Raw genomic sequence first — 19,173 nt, 5'->3', positions numbered from 1 at the left:
TTTTCAGAGGCACAGCCCTGACCATGGGGTGGCGGGCCAGGCTCCCAGCGTTTCGCCTGCAGCTACGGCTGGCATTTTCACACGCATGGCCTCTGAACATGCCAGCCAGAGCTGCAGGCGAACCGCTGGGAGCCCAACCCACCACCCCACAGCCACGCCAGCCCGGGAAAACCCACAACCACCAGTTGATTCCAGTCCTGCAAGCCTCCGCCGGGACAAAGTTTGCAGCCAGTCTGCTGCAAGGCGGAGAAGGGCGAGCCAAGGTGCGGCGCCACCCCAACCGCTGCAGACCTCCGCCTCTCGCAACGCATGCCCCCCCCCCTCCGGCTCCCCCAGACCGACACGCGAGCGGCGCTTCACACGTGCCCCCCCGCGGCCCGCTCTACCTCTTGCTCCCGGCTGGAGGGGTTCTGCGCGTCGATGAGCCGGATGGTCCTCTTGATGGGGAGCAGCCCCCCGGCGTCGTCGTGGGCCACCATCGCCCCGGCCTCGCCTCGCCAAGCCCCCCGCCGCCTCGGGCTATTCGGCCGCGTCCCGCCCCTGGAAGTCCCGGCGGAGGGAGAGCCGGCCCATGGCAGCCGCGACCCGCTGGAGCGCCCGGTCCTTGTGCGCCAGCCCGGGCCGGCCACGCCGTCCTAGAGGGAGTGGGCGGGGCTAGCCCCCCTACTGGAGAGCCATTGGCCAGCTCCTCTCCGGGCACGCCCACCGGCTCAGGTTTCCCGCGGCGGGAGTCCCGGCAGCGCGCGTTTTACGCACAGGCCGGCGCGCTCCACGTGGCGCGAGCGATCCCCCTGCGGTTCCAGCTGAGCTCCCGTTGCTCGTTTGCTCGTCCATTTCCAGTTGGTGCAAGCAATTGCAGCTGCAATTACAAGCTGATCTCCCCCAGCTGCGCGTTTACTCGGGAGTAGGGATGCCAACCTCCAAGTGACAGCAAAAGCGCTCCCCCCCCCACCCCCCCAAAAAATTAGCCCTGATCTCCAAGCTGAATAGACTGCTTCGTTATTGCCGAAGGTTTTCACGGCCGGAATCACTGGGGTATTGGGGTGCTGTGTGGTTTCCGGGCTGTATGGCCGTGTTCTAGCAGCATGCTCTCCTGACGTTTCGCCTGCATCTGTGGCTGGCATCATCAGATCCTCTGAACTATCAGATCCTCTGAAGATGCCAGCCACAGATGCAGGCGAAACGTCAGGAGAGAATGCTGCTAGAACACAGCCAGACAGCCCGGAAACCACACAGCACCCCAGTGATTCCGGCCGTGAAAGCCTTCGACAATACACTGTAAGGAGACTCAAGGGGTTGCGTGGCCATGTTCCAGTAGCATTCTCTCCTGACGTTTCGCCTGCATCTGTCGCTGGCATCTTCAGAGGATCGTCAGGCGAAATGTCAGGAGAGAATGCTACTGGAACACGGCCACGCAACCTGGAAAGCCCACAACACCCCTCTGCTTAGCTGTTTGTTTAAAACATGCATTCCACTTCTTGTGGGAAAAAATGACTGCTTTGGAAGGTTGCATGACAGAAGGAGCTCCCTCCTCTCCGTAAATCCCCTCCCTCTCAGGGGCACACCCTCAAGTCTCCAGGTATTTCTGAATTTGGAGTCGACCACCCTTGAGGTCAGTGCGGCTTACTTCTCAGTTTACACCCACAGCTCCATCCTCGCTGCTGCTTGCGTCCAAATTCTGCGCTGTTCAGTGAGGCTTACTTCTGAGTAAACACACGCACAACATAGGGATGCAAACGTGGTGGCTGCTGTCCTGTCTCTTTAAATGAAGAAGCTGATTCAGGTGCCCTTTATCAGGCAGGGAGGAGAAAAGAATCACTTCCTGAAACCCCCCCAGCCAGATCCCAATTAAAGACACCCTCCCCATAAAATCTTGAGGTGACGGCGCTGATCCCAGTGAGTGGGGGCTCCAGAGCTCATTCAGCAAAACGTACAAACAAGAGGTACAAAAGTCTGCGGATACTTCTAAGCACAAACCTGTTTTAACCTTCCAAATGTGGAGATGTTATTTAAAAAAAAAATCTGCACCAAGGCCCCCCTGCCCATCCCAAAACAACCCTCCAGGCCAGACATCACACCAAAGCAACTTCAATTTTTTTCTCTTTTCTCTCTTTCTCACAATACTAGAACCAGGGGGCATTCATTGAAAATGCTGGGGGGAAGAATAAGGACTAATAAAAGGAAACACTTCTTCACGCAACTTGTGATTGGTGTTTGGAATGTGCTGCCACAGGAGGTGGTGATGGCCACTCACCTGAATAGCTTTAAAAAGGGCTTGGACAGGTTTATGGAGGAGAAGTCGATCTCTGGCTCCCAATCTTGATCCTCCTTGATCTGAGATGGCAAATGCCTTAGCAGACCAGGTGCTCAGGAGCAGCAGCAGCAGAAGGCCCTTGCTTTCGCATCCTGCACGTGAGCTCCCAAAGGCACCTGGTGGGCCACTGCGAGTAGCAGAGTGCCGGACTAGATGGACTCTGGTCTGATCCAGCTGGCTTGTTCTTATGTTCTTGTGTTCTTAATTCATCTAAGGCTGCACAAATGTGCAGGCTGACTTTGGAGCAAACCCTGTGATGGGATTTATTGCTGAATAGGGAAATGCGGACTTTGGCTACAAGGCGATTAGGTGCTGAAGAAGAAGAAAGAGTCCCATCCGGTATCCCTAACAGGGGGATAGCAAAGAGAAGCCAAAGTTGTACCTGGATCTTTTTCCCTGACTGACCTGCCAAAATGCCTCCCTTTACTCTCTAGTTGACACAGGAGTCTAATATAAGAAGAAGAGTTTGGATTTATATCCCGCCTTTCTCTCCTGTAAGGAGACTCAAGGGGGCTTATAACCTCCTTTCCCTTCCTCGCCCCACAACAGACACCTTGGGAGATCCAGGGCAGGGAGAAGAGATCTTGCAAGGTCCCTAGGCTTGCAGCGCCAATCTCGTTTCCACAGGATCAAAGCATAAATACAAAAGACAGAAGGCATTTCACACCGAGCTAGACCAGGCCCCCACCAACTGGCAGGAAAGGGAGAGGAGCATCCCTTGCCACCCTGAGCATCCCTTTTCCCCCACCCCCTTGTCAGAATTAGGGTCATTCTGACAGAGGCAAATGTGGGACAGAGAGGTTTCCATGCTTTTATTTTTCTCTTCCTGTTGCATTTTTTGTGGGAAGTCAAGGGCTGTGATGATATGTGAAGGAAAAACCGCAGATCATATGGCTGCTCCGCCAATTTGGCTTGCCTGAAGTTATCCCTCTCCTCACACAGCATTCTTGCTTAGGTAACCCTGTTAAGCGCTGTTAAACCCTGCTGATTTTCATGGGAAGAACTAAAGCACGATCTTTTACCTGGGAGTAAGCTTGGTTTCTGGCAATGGGGTTTGCTTCTAAGTAAACCCTCCTAGGGTCGTGATTCACCCATTTGAAGCGTTGCACAGTGCTTCAAATCAAAGCCACTGACTACCACCAAGGTAGTCAGTGCACCTTGGAGCCAACCGTTTTTTCTAAACAATCTCAGTAGTCAGGTTAAATTGCCGTGTGGGCACTTTGTGATAAATAAGTGCGTTTTGGGTTGCAGCTTGGGCACTCGGTCTCGAAAAGGTTTGCCATCACTGGAGTAGGCAATATGAAAGACCTCTGCCCGAGATCCTGGAGAGTCAACTTGAGCAGACAGTACTTACATTGTATTGCCAAAGGTTTTCACAGCTGGAAATAACTGGCTATTATGGGTTAGCTGGGCTGCATGGGTGTGGTCTGGTAGCTTTTGCTCCGACTGTTTTGCCCGCATGTCATGGCAAGATGGAGAGAAAGACATATCGCCATGATATGCCACAGATGCAGGTGAGATGTTAGGAGCAAAAATTACCAGACCACAATCACATGGCTCAGAAAAATCACAATAGCCAGTACTGACATTCATGGACCAATGGTTAGATTCAGTATCAGGCAAGTTCATATGTATTCATGGGACCAATGGGAGAAAATTGCAGCCGTTTGGACGCCGTTACTCCTGACCTGATAAAGAACTAGCACAAAATCCCCGCTGACCTACACTCTATCAGAAAGTTCGACTGAGTTTAACTAGGTCTTCATTAAGACCACAGTTTTCTCACCAACTTCAGGTGCTGAGTTAGCTTAGCAAAGCTGGGGAGATTTTGTTATCGCCAAAGAGTGCTCTTGCAAATAGCCAGTGTGGCTACCTTACATACTTTTGAGCGTTGCACAGAAGGGTCACAGCCAAGTTACTCGTCATTCATTTACCTTCCTCCACCCCAATTACAGCCATACCTGCTGGTGCAGGATAGACCCAGATGTCTCCACTAATCTATGAAACGCTGAGCCTTTCAGTCTTCAAGGTGCCACAAGAACACAAGCAGGACTCTCTAGCTCAGTGGTTCTCAACCTGCCTAATGCCGCGACCCTTTAATACAGTTCCTCATGTTGTGGTGACCCCCAACCGTAACATCTTCCATTTTACAGATGGAGAACACTGATTCAGAGAGTCTTAGGAGACCCCTGTGAAAGGGTCGTTTGACCCCCAAAGGGGACGCGACCCACAGGTTGAGAACTGCTGCTCTAGCTCAGGTCCGACAGAACTCTTCATTTCGCCTGATAAAAGAGATGAGTGAAAGGGTGACGGCTTTTACCAACCTACCACCAGAAGTTGGCCCTTTAATTATCCAGTCCTGTTCCAAGTTACTCCAATGTAAAACCAATGGGCTTAAACTGGAGCAGAAACTTTTAAATGAGCAACATTCTGTCCACGTTGCATTTCAAACACCGCACAAACTGCGCTGTGTGCAAAGAGCTGGATTCGAGTCCAGGAGCACTTCAGAGGCAAGTATGTTTTACGGCTGGAGTCTTCAACCTATGGCCCTCCAGATGTTCATAGACTACGATTCCCATTGGCTCCTGCCAGCAAGGCCAACTGGTGGAGCTCATGGGAACTGCAGTCCAGGAACATCTGGAGAGCCATAGGTTGGAGACCCCTAAGTTACAGGATGTGAGATTTACACCGTCAATACGCCTTCATCAGATACCAGCAGGAAGGGAGATCCCCGGCCCTGACATCCAGGTCAGAAGGGGAGGGGGCGTTGCAAAGACTGCAATCAGCAACAGGTGCAGAGGAGGGCGACCAAAATGGTCAAAGGTCTGGAATCCATGCCCTACTAGGAGAGACTTAGGGAGCTGGGGATGTTTAGTTTGGCGAAGAGAAGGTTAAGAGGTGACATGATAGCCTTGTTAAGATATTTGAAGGGATGTCATGTTGGTGAGGGAGCAAGTTTGTTTTCTGCGGCTCCAGAGACTGGGACCAGGAATAGTGGGTTTGGGCGTCTTAGTTGATAGTTCCATGGGAATGTCAACTCAATGCATGGCAGCTGTGAAAAAGGCAAACTCTATGCTGGGGATCATTAGGAAAGGAGTTGATAATAAAACTGCAAGGATTGTCATGCCCTTATATAAAGCCGTGGTGCGACCGCACTTGGAGTACTGTGTTCAGTTCTGGTCGCCACATCTCAAAAAGGATATTGAAGAGATAGAAAGAGTGCAGAGAAGGGCAACAAGGATGATTGAGGGACTGGAACCCCTTCCTTATGAGGAGAGGCTGCAGCATTTGGGACTCTTTAGTTTGGAAAGGAGACGTCTGAGGGTGGATATGATTGAAGTCTATAAAATGAGGCATGGGGTAGAAAATGTTGACAGAGAGACATTTTTCTCTCTTTCTCACAATACTAGAACCAGGAGGCATCCATTGAAAATGCTGGGGGGAAGAATTAGGACTAATAAAAGGAAACACTTCTCCACGCAATGTGTGACTGGTGTTTGGAATATGCTGCCACAGGAGGTGGTGATGGCCACTCACCTGGATAGCTTTAAAAGGGGCTTGGACAGATTTATGGAGGAGAAGTCGATCTATGGCTACCAATCTTGATCCTCCTTGATCTGAGATTACAAATGCCTTAGCAGACCAGGTGCTCTGGAGCAACAATGCAGAAGGCCTCCTTGCTTTCACCCTCCTGCACTCCTGAGTCTCCCCATGGGGCACCTGGTGGGCCACTGCAAGTAGCAGAGAGCTGGACTAGATGGACTCTGGTCTGATCCAGCTGGCTTGTTCTTATGTTCTTATGTTCTAATGGGTTGAAGGTGAAGGAAAACAGATTCCACCTCAACATCAGGAAAAACTTCCTGATAGCCAGGGCTGTTTGACAGTGGAATCCACTACCTCGGAGAGTGGTGGAGTCTCCTTCTTAGGAGGTTTTTTAAGAGAGGCTGAACGGCCATCTGTCAGGAGTGCTTTGATTATCAGTTTCTGCAGGGCGGGGGGTTGGACTTGATGGCCCATTGGGGTCTCTTCCGACTCTATGATTCTAGGATGCAGAGAAAAGCTGCAAAAGGGATCAGCCTGATTGGAGCGGGAGATAAATGCTTCGTGTGTGCTGAGTGCCAACAGGTCACTTTGAACTTGTGAATCAATGTCCTCCAAAATGTCCTCTCCTAAATAGCCTTGCTCAGGCCTTGCTAACTGAAGGCCGTGGCTTCCTTGCTTGAGTCAATCCATCTCATGTTGGCTCTTCCTCTTTCGCTGCTGCTGTCAATCTTTCCTAGCCTTTTCCAGTGACTCTTGCCTCCTCATAAGGTGATCAAATAGCTTCAGTTTAATCATTTTAGCTTCAAGGGACAGCCCAGGTTTGTTCAGAAATATCTGGGGTTTTATATATATATATATTACTAGCGGGGCCCGGCCACGCGTTGCTGTGGCTTATTGTGGTGAAATGGGAAAGGAACAGTAGCAGCAAATCAATCGCAGAGGCCAGCAGTACGTGCTCATGGAAACGCACAGGCTGATACTGTGCAATGTCATTGATGTGTGTGACCGCATCCTCCCTCACTTCTGTTCCCTTGCATGGCACCCCTCCCCCTACCTCCCTCCCCTTTCCCTTTGCTAGAGTGGGTGGGTCATATCCAGATGCTGTACCCCCTCCCTCCCTCCCTCCCTCCCTTCCCTTGCATGCCACCACTCACTCTCTCCCCTCCCTAACTTCTGTTCCCTTGCATGCCTCCCCCTCCGTCCCTTCCCTTTCCCACCCTCTCTTCCCTTGCATGCCAACCCTCCCCCTCCCTCCCTTTCGTCTGCTAGGGTGGGTGGGTCATATCCAGATGCTGGGCCCACTCCCTTGCATGCCACCCCTCACTCTCTGTCCCCTCCCTCACTACTCTTCCCTTGCATGCCTCCCCCTCCGTCCCTTCCCTCTCCTTCTGCTGAATGTGTATGAGAGTAGGTGTGTTGTGTGGTAGTAGTGGGTGAAGCACAGAGAGTGAAAGGTACCTGCGTGTGAGGGGGAGGGAACCCCACCTGACGTCTCACACGGTAACGTGTGTATGTGTTTCACATCCACTGGAGTTATTGCCTATGTACTGTTTTCACTGCTCATATCTGGCCATCTGAGTGAACATTCTAAGGGTGACAGTTACACACAGGCAGCTTTATGGCCTGGTGCGCCAGGAAAAAGATGTTTTACCTGGCTCAGGTGTGTTGTCTGACAGCGGGAGGTACGTAAGAACACAGTCGGGGGAATGAGTAAGGGTCTGTGAAATTTTCAGAGCATTTGGGACAGCATGTGCGGGGTTATTCTCAAAGCAACATGGCTCCATTTTTATATATATTTTTACACACACACACACACAAAAAGCTAACAGTGAATTTGTTAGTCATGCCCTAATGCAAAAAAGTCTGGACGGATTGCCCCCAATTTTTCACATGATGTCCCTCCCTGTTGCGGGCAGGTAATCGGACCTTCAAATCGCCAAAAGTCCATACCTGAGTCAGGTAAAACGTCTTTTTCCTGGCGCACCAGCCCATGAAGCTGGCTGTGTTTAACTGTCACCCTTAGAATGTTCGTGCAGCGTGTCTGTGGCCTGAGGGGTTGGTATGCCCTTACAATGTTTGCGCAGATGGCCAGAGATGAGCAGTGAAAACAGTAAACAGGTCATACTGTTAGGTAATACGAGTGGAAGTGAAACACATACACACTTTGCCATGTGAGACGTCAGGTGGGGTTTCCCCCCCTCACACGCAGGTAACTTTCACTCTCTGTGCCTCACCCACTATTACCACACAATACACATACTCTCATACACATCCAGCTCATCCTCACTCTACCCTCCCTCACATCCAACCACCACTTACCCACTTCCTCACCCATATTCGCCACAGCTCTCTTTTACTAAAAGCGAGCTGGAGTTTGCCTTTTTCTTCTAAGAAAATCCACGGGGTGGGGGCGAACCAACACTACCGGCTCCGCTTCTTTTGCACATGGCCCTTTAAAAACCCAGGGAGCTGGCCCCGATCTCAGCTCCTCACCACCCTGCCCCTGCTGCCTGACTGGGACAGCTCTCCTTGCCCCAGTTCTGTCTTTTTACCTGGGGCTAGGGACTGTGGCGTGTCAGGGTCCAGCCCTGCTGGACAGCGGGATCTGCGACTGGGACAGTTTTGTTGTGGAATGGGAAGGGTTATATATATATATAAATGTCTGCATATAGGGCATGCTGTTCAGCCCTATTGACATGCATTTAATTGAGAGAGGAACGTGGGGAGGGGAAGGAGATGGACCTGTGCCAGAAAACGGATGAGATAAATACAGATGACTTTATATGTATGTACGTATGTACGTATGTAGTACGTATATGTGTATGTGTATATGTGTATGTGTATATGTGTATATATACACACACACATATACAGTAGCAGCATTAATATACATACACACGTATATTGGTCATCATCATACAGACATATATATACGACATATATATGTTGACAGCATATTGGCCATATATACATATATATATACATATATGTATATGTGTGTATGTGTATGTAATGTATATAAGTCATCTGTATATATGCTTGTGTGTGTATGTATGTATGTGTGTGTGTGCGCGTATGTGTGTGTGTGTGTGTGTGTGTGTGTGTGTGTGTGTGTGTGTGTGTGTGTGTGTGTGTGTGTGTGTGTGTGTGTGTGTGTGTGTGTGTGTGTGTGTGTGTGTGTGTAAAGTCATCTGTATAGATGTCATCTGTTTTCTGGCACAGGATCCATCTCCTTCCCCTCCCCACGTTCATCTCTCAATTAAATGCATGTCAGTAGGGCCGAACAGCATGCCCTATGCAGAGATGTTAAAAGTGACAAGCAGAACCTCTCTCCAGAAACCGAGCAGGGCGGGGTAGAGGAAACACCCTAGCCTTTTAACTTACCTCTCTTAATTAAGAAAAGCCTTCCCAAACCTTCGCCTTCCCCAAAAGGTGTGAGGATAAATGCTGCCTCAACTCTCCCACGTTGTAAACAAAACACAGCCCAATTAAAAGGAGGAAAACCAGAAGTTTGAACGATAGACCAAAAATGCCCATGTTCTAGTCAAGTAAGAGCCAGTCTGATTTCTCAGGGATTCTTCACACAGATACTGGCCGCCCAATCCCAGGTGCCTTTGAGAGCCCCTTGGCCCTGAACAGCCACAAGTAGATTGGAAATATATACCGGTAGTTGAAATGCAAGACTGGATCAAAATCACACATCGAAGCCAGCTGCTTTATCCAGCTCTCCCTTTCAGTTGCCGTCTACAGAACGCATCCTTGACCTTTTTCATCCCGTGGGCACCTTGGGAACTCTGGCACAGGCTGGTAGGCACAGCCAAAAAGAAATGGTTGCCACAGGAGGCGGAACCAACCACAAAATAGCGGCTTCGGGAGGCGGAGTCACACATACAGGTAGCCTAACTGCAGGGGGAAAGAGGGGCAATTATACACACACACGCACAGGAAAAGAGAGAATAAAACCAGCAGGCAGCTGTTGCTAAAACAACACTTTTAAAATTTGCAGTGATCGTATCTCCAGTGGCCCATTATAAGCCTTGGTGGGCAAGACCAGCCCGGCCACTTCCAAAAAGTTGGGACCAGGAAAAGTGTTGGCAAACCCCATATTGGGGACCCCTGAGCTACAGGTCCAGTCTCTGCCTTCCGCTGCCTCCGCATCAGAGATAATCAGAATTACCAGCTTGCTTGTGTCTTAATAATGTCATAGAGGACTTTGCAACCAGTAGTAGCCCAACCAACCGAGGCAGAGTGGGTTTCAGTAGCGCACAACCACATGGGGTCTTGCTCCTGCAAATCCACCCATGGCCTCTTCTGCAATCGCTCCTTTCATTCAGTAACCCTTTGCAGCCCGCTTCCTGCCAGTCTGCTACTTTAGCACAGAGAAGGAGCGCAGCTGGAACCGATTAGACAGGCCCCATAAGGCTGGCGAACTCTTACAGCCTCAACTATTTCCGTGTGACTTGAATGGCAACGGAGTCTACCAGGTGACTCACCTGTTCTCACGAAAGGTGTTCCCTGTGACTTCTGACAATGATTGAGGACTTTTTTTATCTGGAGCACCAGGGTAACATCTGCTCCCTTTACACTCTTAAAAGTTCGCTGGTGCTCTGGATGAGAAAAGAGGCCTCATGCATTGTTCTAAGTTTATTGCGTTTATTTTCAACTTCTGAACCTGCCCACCTGGCTTAAGGTAGGTAGCAATTTAAAAAAAGAAATAGTATGCAGGAGAATCCCCAAAGAATATAGTTTGCATAGTGCAGTGGTGGCGAACCTATGGCACGGGTGCCAGAGGTGGCACTCAGAGCCCTCTCTGTGGGCACGCACAGTGTCCCCCCCCCCCACATCTAGGCTGGGCCACTGGGCTTGATTATTAGCATTAAACCTAAGACCTAGTTTTGGGGAAGCAGTGTAGATAACCCTGTTAAACCCCACTGATTTTCATGCGAAGAACTAAAGTGCGATCCTTTACCTGGGAGTAAGCTCAGTTGCTGGCCAAGGGGCTTGCTTCTGAGTAAACCCTCCTAGGGTTGTGATTCACCCATTGGAAGAGTTGCACGGTTGCTTCAAAGCAAAGCCACCGACGACCACCAAGCTTACTCCCAAGTAACGCGCACCTTGGAGCCAACCGTTTTTTCCTAAACTAAAACCTCAGTATTCGGGTTAAATTGCTTTGTTGGCACTTTGTGATAAATAAGTGGGTTTGGGGTTGCAATTTGGGCACTCGGTCTCGAAAAGGTTCACCATCACTGGCATGGTGCTTCTAAGAAAAGTATTTGAGATACAAAGTTGCACAACAGACGGGCTAACACTGGCCTACTTTGCAGGGTGGTTGTAAAGATGACATGATACCGAAAAGCAGTCCAAGAGCTCAAGAAGGTGCTACGCAAATGGGTCAAGGTCACCGTTCTAGTGGGCAGTTAACCAGCTCAGTGTCGTTGCAAGAACAGAAGCAGCACCCACAGGCAGAGGAAAAGATGCCCGTATACAAAGTCACGGGATTCTGAAGGTCACAGAAAAATATCCCTTTATAAACTGGCCAGAAGGACAAAAAATTCCCCAAGTCTGCCTGATGAGAACAGAGCGTGCTCTGGAGGCACAAGATGTTGAGAGGACTTACCCTATTTCCCTGAATATAAGACATCCCCTGAAAATAAGACGTAGTAGAGGTTTTGCTGAAGTGCAAAATATAAGGCATCCCCCGAAAGTAAGACGTAGCAAAGTTTTTGTTTGGAAGCATGCCCGTCGAACAGGACACAGAAATATAAGACATAGCGCATCTTTGGGAGCAAAAATTAATATAAGACACTGTCTTATTTTTGAGGAAACACGGTAAATGCGCAGGGGTGAGGGCTGGCGGGCTGGGATTTATCCCTGCATGCCCTTGAGTTTAAAGAATCTTGGAAAAGGAGTGAATGGGTTTTCCAATTATCCCCTCACCCCGAACACAAGCCAGTTCCTTGAGGGCTCTCAGCTTGTAAAAGTATTAAAGGGGAAATGGTTTTGGACGGTGCTGGAAATCCATAGCAAGCGCCTTTTCCTCTCCCATCAGCTTAGAATGGTACCAGATGAAATCTGGGTCCTGGGTTCGAAAGTTGGCTGTTGCTCTAATAGTCAGTTCAACAGTTACTCTCTTTTTTTCTTGCATTTTCACCTTGCTGGCTTCCCCGCACGCCAAAGAGAAGAGTTTGGATTTATATCCCCCCTTTCTCTCCTGTAGGAGACTCAGAGGGGCTTACAGTCTCCTTTCCCTTCCCCCCTCACAACAAACACCCTGTGAGGTGGGTGGGGCTGAGAGAGCTCCAAAGAACTGTGACTAGCCCAAGATCACCAGCTGGCGTGTGTTGGAATGCACAAGCTAATCTGGTTCCCCAGATAAGCCTCCACAGCTCAAGTGGCAGAGCAGGGAATCAAACCCGGTTCTCCAGATTAGAGTGCACCTGCTCTTAACCATTACACCATTTCTCCCCAAATGAATCCGATTCAACTAAATCCCCTCTTTAGTGGAATTGGATTAATTTGGAGAGAAAGCCATGCTCTTCCATTGCTGAATTCCACACCCGCTCCTACCTCTAAGTTTGCTTGGGCAAGAGCCCCAAAAGAGAAACCTCACACTTCAGGTTCTTTTTCTAAGAAGCAAGAATATCTTGGTTTTCTTGTCCCCTTCTCAAAGATTTGCTCTGAAAACCCACCTAAGTATCATTTGAAGAATTAAAAAAAATTAAAACTCACTTCAAAAGACCAGCTGGACATCTCCAAAGGGCTGTTGTAATTCCACTGGTTCTTCCAACCTCAAGAAGGTATCCGATTCTCCCTTCAACCCAATCATTCTCTCCTGGGCTGGTTAAGGCAGGAAGACTGCCCTAGAAAAGGCTGTGAACGCAGCCAGGTATTCCACCTTGCCTGACAGAACTCTCTGACACATCTGCCCAGTAGGACGTTGGGCTTGATTATGTGAAGGTGCTTAACAAAAAGACACAACTACCCGCAGAGGAGCAGGGAACCTGTCATTAAGTCATTAGCATTAAGTAATTAGCACGAGGATCTGATGCGCTGCATCGTAAGTGCACCTGACAACAGATTGAGGAAGCCGGCCCACGTTCTGTAAGCAGGAGGAGAAGATTGTATGCCAGTGTGTTGTCGAAGGCTTTCACGGCCGGACTCCACTGGTTGTTGCGGGCTTTCCGGGCTGTGTGGCCGTGGTCTGGTAGATCTTGTTCCTAGGAACAAGACCTACCAGACAGAGGTGGGATCCAGCAGGTTCTCACAGGTTCCCGAGAGTAGGTTACTCATTATTTGTGTGTGCCGAGAGGGGGTTACTAATGGGTGATTTTGCCACGGGATTTTGGCCTTAGTTACGCCCCTCCTCTCAGCAGTAGCATGCAGAACTTGAAGTGGTCTAGCAGGAGGTGCACCGGCGTGCGTGGCAGCCTGCGCCTGTGTGCATTCGTTTCCCGCCAAAGGACCGGCGCAGTGGCTGCGTCCTTGCCACAGCCCCGCCCAGGAATGCCCTTTTTTTTTTTTTACCCCCGGAATGCCTCGACCATGCGCCCGCGATGCATTGCTCCGGCCTTTGCAGCCCCATTGGCGTCACGCCACAGTTTGAATCCCACCGCCATGGGAACCTGTTACTAAAATTTTTGGATCGCACCACTACTACCAGACCACGGTCACTGAGCCCGGAAAGCCCACAGCAAGCAACTGTATCCCAGGTTTTCCAAAATGTTTGTGCATTTGTGTGTGTGAGAGATAAAACTAACCCATGCCGAACAGCAGCAGAACATGTGGCGCAATCGGCCCTTACCTGGATACGTCGGGCCAGACTGATCTCAGAAGCTAAGCAGGGTTGGTTCTGGGTAGCTCTTGGATGAGAGACCCCTCAAGGAATAGCAGGAGCGTGAAATGGAGGCAGGCAATGGCAAATCCATCTAGCAACTTGTTAGTTTATTTGTTATTTAACTCTGGTGAAGGGTTTTCCTTGTGTTCTTTATGTTTTTCGGGTGTTATTTTCGCTCCTTCCCTGGATATTTCCCATTAGAGTTTGAATTTTATTAAGGATGGAAAGGAGATTTAAATGTAAAACTCTAATGATAGTGTCATTTGTTGCTGCTTTATAAGTCCTGTTTTAACTATGATGTGGCCTGCCCGGAGCCCAGCTTTGGTTTGGGAAAGGGAGGGTTACAAATTAATGAAATAAAATGGATATCTCTTGCCTTGAAAACGGTCCATTGGTTACTTACCGAGAAGGGTCCTTCTACTGGGCGTTGGAAGGACGTCTTGAATGGGTGTTTCCCAACCCGTTCTCAGGGAGGCAGGATGTAGTTTTTCATCACTTCCTGTGAACTGCTTGGTCACCCAATTCTCCAGTAGATGACTGACGAGAGCAGTGAGAGCCACTAAGGCATAGTATAATAGTAACAGGAAGCGACTAAACAACGAATAAACTTATAACACGTCAACGTGACAACAGTGAAAGGACAGGCTCTGCGCTAACTTTTTGAAGAATATGTACAATGTAGGAATCCATCATCGAGGGGGGATAATGCTGATCCAGGAGGTTAAGACGTCCTTCCAAGCGCCCAGTAGAAGGACTCCTTCTCGGCATTAAGTAACCAATGGACCAGGTTTCTACTGGACGTGGAAGGATCGCCTTTGAATGGGAACTCCCAAGAGCAGTCCCAAGATGGGTGGGTCAGATCACTCCCCGATGATAGCCGTGTTCCAGCACTGCGCGCTTACCAAAGGTGGCCTCTGATGCTGCTAAGGAGTGAAGTTTGTAGTGCCTGACAAAGGTTGATACTCGAAAGACCAAGTGGCAGCCCTACATGATGTCCTTATAAGGGGAACTCTGTTTCCTGAAGGCGGGCAAGTATGGCATACATGCGCTACTGCGGATGGAGTGAAGCAGTGATCCCCATGCTTGAGGAGAGTGATGGTTCGATGCCTTGTAAGCTTCAATGATGCAAGCTCTTTGATAGATTTCTGCTGATGGCTGCCTTTGGTCATGCGTCCCCGGTTGGGGGGGGAAAACATTGATAAGAAGAGGCTATGTGGACACGCGAATGGACTCCTGTCCTAACTATGAAGAGCTTTTAGAGCTCTACGGACGTTCAAGTTGTGCCACAGTTTTTCAGTTGGAGTGTGGGGACGGAGTTGCACAAAAGGATGGTATGACTATTTGTTGGAGACAGGTGAAACTTCTGGAGTTGACTTTGGGCACGCATAGGGTGGGGTCCGGCCCGAGGACCACCCGGCCTTTGGTGAAAGATGCAGAATTCTGACTCTATGGAGAGGGCGTGAATTTCTGAAACTCTTCGGCTGATGTGTAATTGCTAGAAGAAAAGAACTTTCATTCAAGCACTCCACCTTCAGATGGATTGTCTGTATGGGCTCAAAGGGGGCTTTGGTAAGAGCCGATAGGGACCATGATGCAATCGGCCAAGTCGAGGAAACCTGTGAACAGTCAGGTGGCTGAATTTGTTTAACACTCTGCACAGGAATCTGATGACATCAGGATGTCTAGAGATGGGGTAGTCCTGAAAGGTTGGCAGGACCGCGGTTGAGGGGTCATGATCTGGTACTCAAGGTTGCGCTCCGTGAGAAGCCCTGGCTAAATCCATCCTGTAGGAACGACAAGATTTGGCGCGTAGGGTTGGCGCAAGGGGGTCGAAGATTTCCTTCCGCGACCATCTCACGAAGGCCTTCCACGATGAGTTGTAAAATGTTCTTGGGTGGAAGTCCTTCTGGATGCTAGAATGGTGCTGGAAACTAGTTCAGAGTAACCTCTTTACTCCTTAGGAGTGTTCCCTTTCAAGCGCCATGCGGTCAGCTTCTGTACTGCACTGTGGTTTGGGGGTGGGCGATTGGACCCTGCGCTAGCATGTGTCCGGTGGTGTGGGAAGTTGAAGGCTCGAGGATGCCATCTCCAGGATTGATGATAGCCAGGGACGGCCCGAGTGGGCCAATTTGGGAGCTTGACTAGTATCACGTCCGGGCCTGTTCTGCTGGCCTATTTTCCTCAAGACTTTGGGAATGACTGGAAGAGGAGGGAAGGCATATAGCTCTTGGGTCTTTGGCCATGGTGTTGCTTAGCAGCTGATCCACTCCTGGATGCTCTGGGGTGGAAAAGACAGCGTGCGGACATGAACTGGGGAGTTTGATGGTTTTCTGCTGATGCAAAGAGGTCTGACATTGTAGAGGTAACTCCAGCTCTCCGCATAATCCACTGGAAGATGGTGGCTGGTTTCAGCATTCCCATTCTGCTTCATGCGATGGATTTTCTGTTTAGCCAATCGGGCCGTGACATTCCAACTTCTGGCCTCTGATGTGTTCCGGGCTGAGATGGATAGCAGGTGATTCTCGTTGGCACCAGGAGAGTGGATCCGAAACTTCCGGTGCATTTGTGTTGACCTGGACCCCCCTTGATTGTTGAGGTACTTTGGCCGTGGTGTTGTCCGTGCGAACTAGGACATGTTTCCCCTGAAGAGCTGTTTGGAAGTGAAGGAGGCGCTGAAAATGGACCTTGTCTCCAGGATGTTGATGGTCAGTAGGGACTCTTCCTCTGTCCAGAGACCTTGGGCTACCTGGGTTCCCAGGGTTGCTCCCCATCCTCTGAGGCTGGCGCCGGTGATTAGTTGACTCCTGTCTGAGTGGGAGATAAACTTTGCCTTTGGAGAGGTTGAGTCTGTTGGTCCACCATCTGAGCTCCTTCTTTAGCCGTGGGGGTAGCCTCACAGTTCGATCTTGCTTCATTATGATCTGGTATTGGAATGGGCGCAGAAAAATTTGCAGGGTCTTGCGTGGAATCTGGCCCATTGGAGCATGTCGAAAACGGACACCATCAATCCCATCAGGCTCGCCAAGAGAAGGAGGGAGGCTGTTCCCCTGGAGATGATGGAGGTCACGGTCTGTTGGAAGCGATGCACCTTGGTCGCTGGGATGAAGAGGGAATTTAGTGTTGTATCGATGAGAGCCCTAAGTGCTCCATGGTTTGAGATGGAAGGATCGTGCTCTTTTCCAAGTTGACTATGAACTGCGGGTTCTGAAGAACCTGTTGAGCGGTCTGGACGCCCTGGGTCGCTTGCTGGGCCGTTCCCGGCGAATCAGGATGTCGCCGAGATATGGGTATGCATGGACCTTCTGTTGTCGCAGTGCTGTGATGGGGCATAGAAGGATTTTTGAGAAAACGCTGGGCGCTGTGGCTAATCCCGAATGGGAGAGCCCTGAACTGGAACTGCTGCTGGCCTTATCGCTAAGCGTTTAGGAATTTTTGTGTGTGTGGTGGATCGGGATGTGTAGATATGCTTCGGTTAGATCCAAGGAGGTCAGGAAATCTCCGGGTCTGAGATTTTCTACTATTGATCGAAGAGTTTCCATCCTGAACCGGTGGAGTTGCAGGTGTTGATTGATGAACTTTAGGTTCAGGGATTGCCCGCCAGTCTCCGGCGCGCTTTGGGCACAGTGAAAAAGTGAGAGAAAACACCCGAGGATCTCTCCGATTTGGGCACTGGCTCTATCGCCCTGATGCTGAGCAGATGTTGAATAGCGCATCTCGCTCTCTGTGCTTTGACTATGCTGGCGTTGACTGGGAAGGCCCGAAAGCGTTGGGGGGGGAAGGCGTGCACTGGATTGAGTACCCTGAGTGTATGACCTCCTGGGACCACCGATCTACGTGGGTCTCCTTTCCATTGTTGTTTGAAGACCTGAAGGCGACCTCCCTACTGGGATGTGCAGGTAGTCATTGCTTGGCTGGATTATCGCTGCGGAAGGTCTTGCCCGATTTGGTATTGCTGTTGTTGTTGCGAAAGGAACTGTTGAAGTTTCCCGTGCGTTTAGTAAAACCTTGCTTGGCTTGCCAACGGTTACCGCCTGGGTTGAACCTAGGAAGCGTTTTGTGTGACCTGAAACTGGTGTGGGTTTCGGAGCTTTGACCTGAATGGTCTGGTCTGATGGACTTGGGCATGGCTTTGTTGTCTTTAGTCTGGATGAGTACTTGTTCTAGCTCTTGTCCGAAGAGCCGCATTTCACCCTGAAAGGAATAGCCTGCCACCAGGGTGTTTAGACAGCATGTCAGCGGGCCAGGCTCTAAGCCATGCGTGTCTTCTGGCCACTACGCTTGTTGGCCATGATTTTGGCCGTGAGGAGGAGTCCTTCATGATTGAGTCAGCTAAATAAGATGAAGTCTGTAGAATTCTTTCCACCCCCTCTCTGATGGCTTTGGATTCTGGGGCATGCATATCCAGGATTCTACGCAGCCAAACAATAGATCCCCTGGCCAGGGTGGCCGAAGAAAGGAGGAGTTTGGTTAAGGCTGCCAGGCTATCGTGGGCTTTCCTAAGAATGGCTTCGCACGCTTGTCTAGTTGGTCTTAATGGTGCCTACCCCTGCCTTTAGAGACTAAGCCCCCCTGACTGCAGGGCGGCGACGGGGGCGTCGACCGGGGGGAATTTGAGTATGTTGGTGACGTACTCTGGGACAGGGTATAATTTTTTAAATGATGAGGAGAGGTTTTTGGCCGAGGTGGGGAAGCCCACTCTCTGAGAATGCCCCGGTGGAAGAATCTCGAACTGGCAAGAAACTGGGGTGCGGTCCTTGTTGTGGAAAAATTTCCTTCCTCCCTTTAGGGACACCCTTAAGGGGTTTGCCCTCGTTGGGTGTGGGTACGGGGTCTACCGCGTCAGAGGAATCCCTGAGATCTAATGCGGCAATGGCTTTGGAGATGAGGTTGGAGATATTTTCTGCATTGAAGAATTTGGAGGGTTGCTCTGTAGCATCAGATTCTGCCTCTTCAGGTTCAGAGAAATGCTCAGATTCCTCCTCTGACCCCTCTCCGCTAGCTTGTTCCTCATCAGTCTCCCCTGGAAACGTTATGGGTTTCCTATGTTTAGATCTGCCCCTCCTATTGGGGTCTATGGGGGAGGTAGAGCGATTAGAGGGGGACGGGGAACGCCTCCTCCTTCTTGACCCATGTTCCTTCCTATGGTAGGTCTGGATTTCCTCCCTCATGGCTTTTCTGAACAGATTAACCAGTTGATTTGGGGAGGCATCTTGCCAAGAATTGGGGTTGTGGGCAGAATAGGACTCCAGGCCCCTCTCCCTTCCCCCCTTACCGCGGGTGCGCTCTTGCCTGGTGGAGAAGGCATCGCTCTCCTCTCCTTCCTCATCTGTGGAATCAGCTGTGCGCGCCAGGCTGCGTGCGTCCGCGGCGGCGTCTTCCGATGCCGAAGGCATAGGAGGGGCTGAGGCATCCGCCTGTGAAGAGGAGGCTCCCGGGTCCTCGGCAAGCTCAACGGCCCCCGAGGGGGAAGGAGGATGCCGGT

The 19,173-nt window shown here is 50.4% G+C and overlaps 1 protein-coding gene across 2 annotated transcripts in view; it reads right to left on the bottom strand.

Moving 5' to 3' along the window:
• Window positions 1-19,173, bottom strand: part of NET1 (neuroepithelial cell transforming 1) — a 121,005-nt gene that overhangs the window by 29,007 nt on the left and 72,825 nt on the right. Inside the window, exon 1 of one of the 2 annotated variants that reach the window (XM_048500615.1) lies at window positions 387-595. The exons of the other annotated variant lie outside the window; for it this stretch is intronic. Within the exon in view, the coding sequence (XP_048356572.1) occupies window positions 387-479 (93 nt within the window). The 5' untranslated portion in view covers window positions 480-595. Of the gene's footprint in view, window positions 1-386; window positions 596-19,173 lie in introns of those variants that run through there. 2 annotated transcript variants of the gene reach the window in all.

This window comes from Sphaerodactylus townsendi, linkage group LG06 (genome assembly GCF_021028975.2).
Source record: "Sphaerodactylus townsendi isolate TG3544 linkage group LG06, MPM_Stown_v2.3, whole genome shotgun sequence".
In the NCBI taxonomy this organism is placed as follows: Eukaryota; Metazoa; Chordata; class Lepidosauria; order Squamata; family Sphaerodactylidae; genus Sphaerodactylus; species Sphaerodactylus townsendi.
This window is presented reverse-complemented; position numbering and strand designations above follow the sequence as displayed.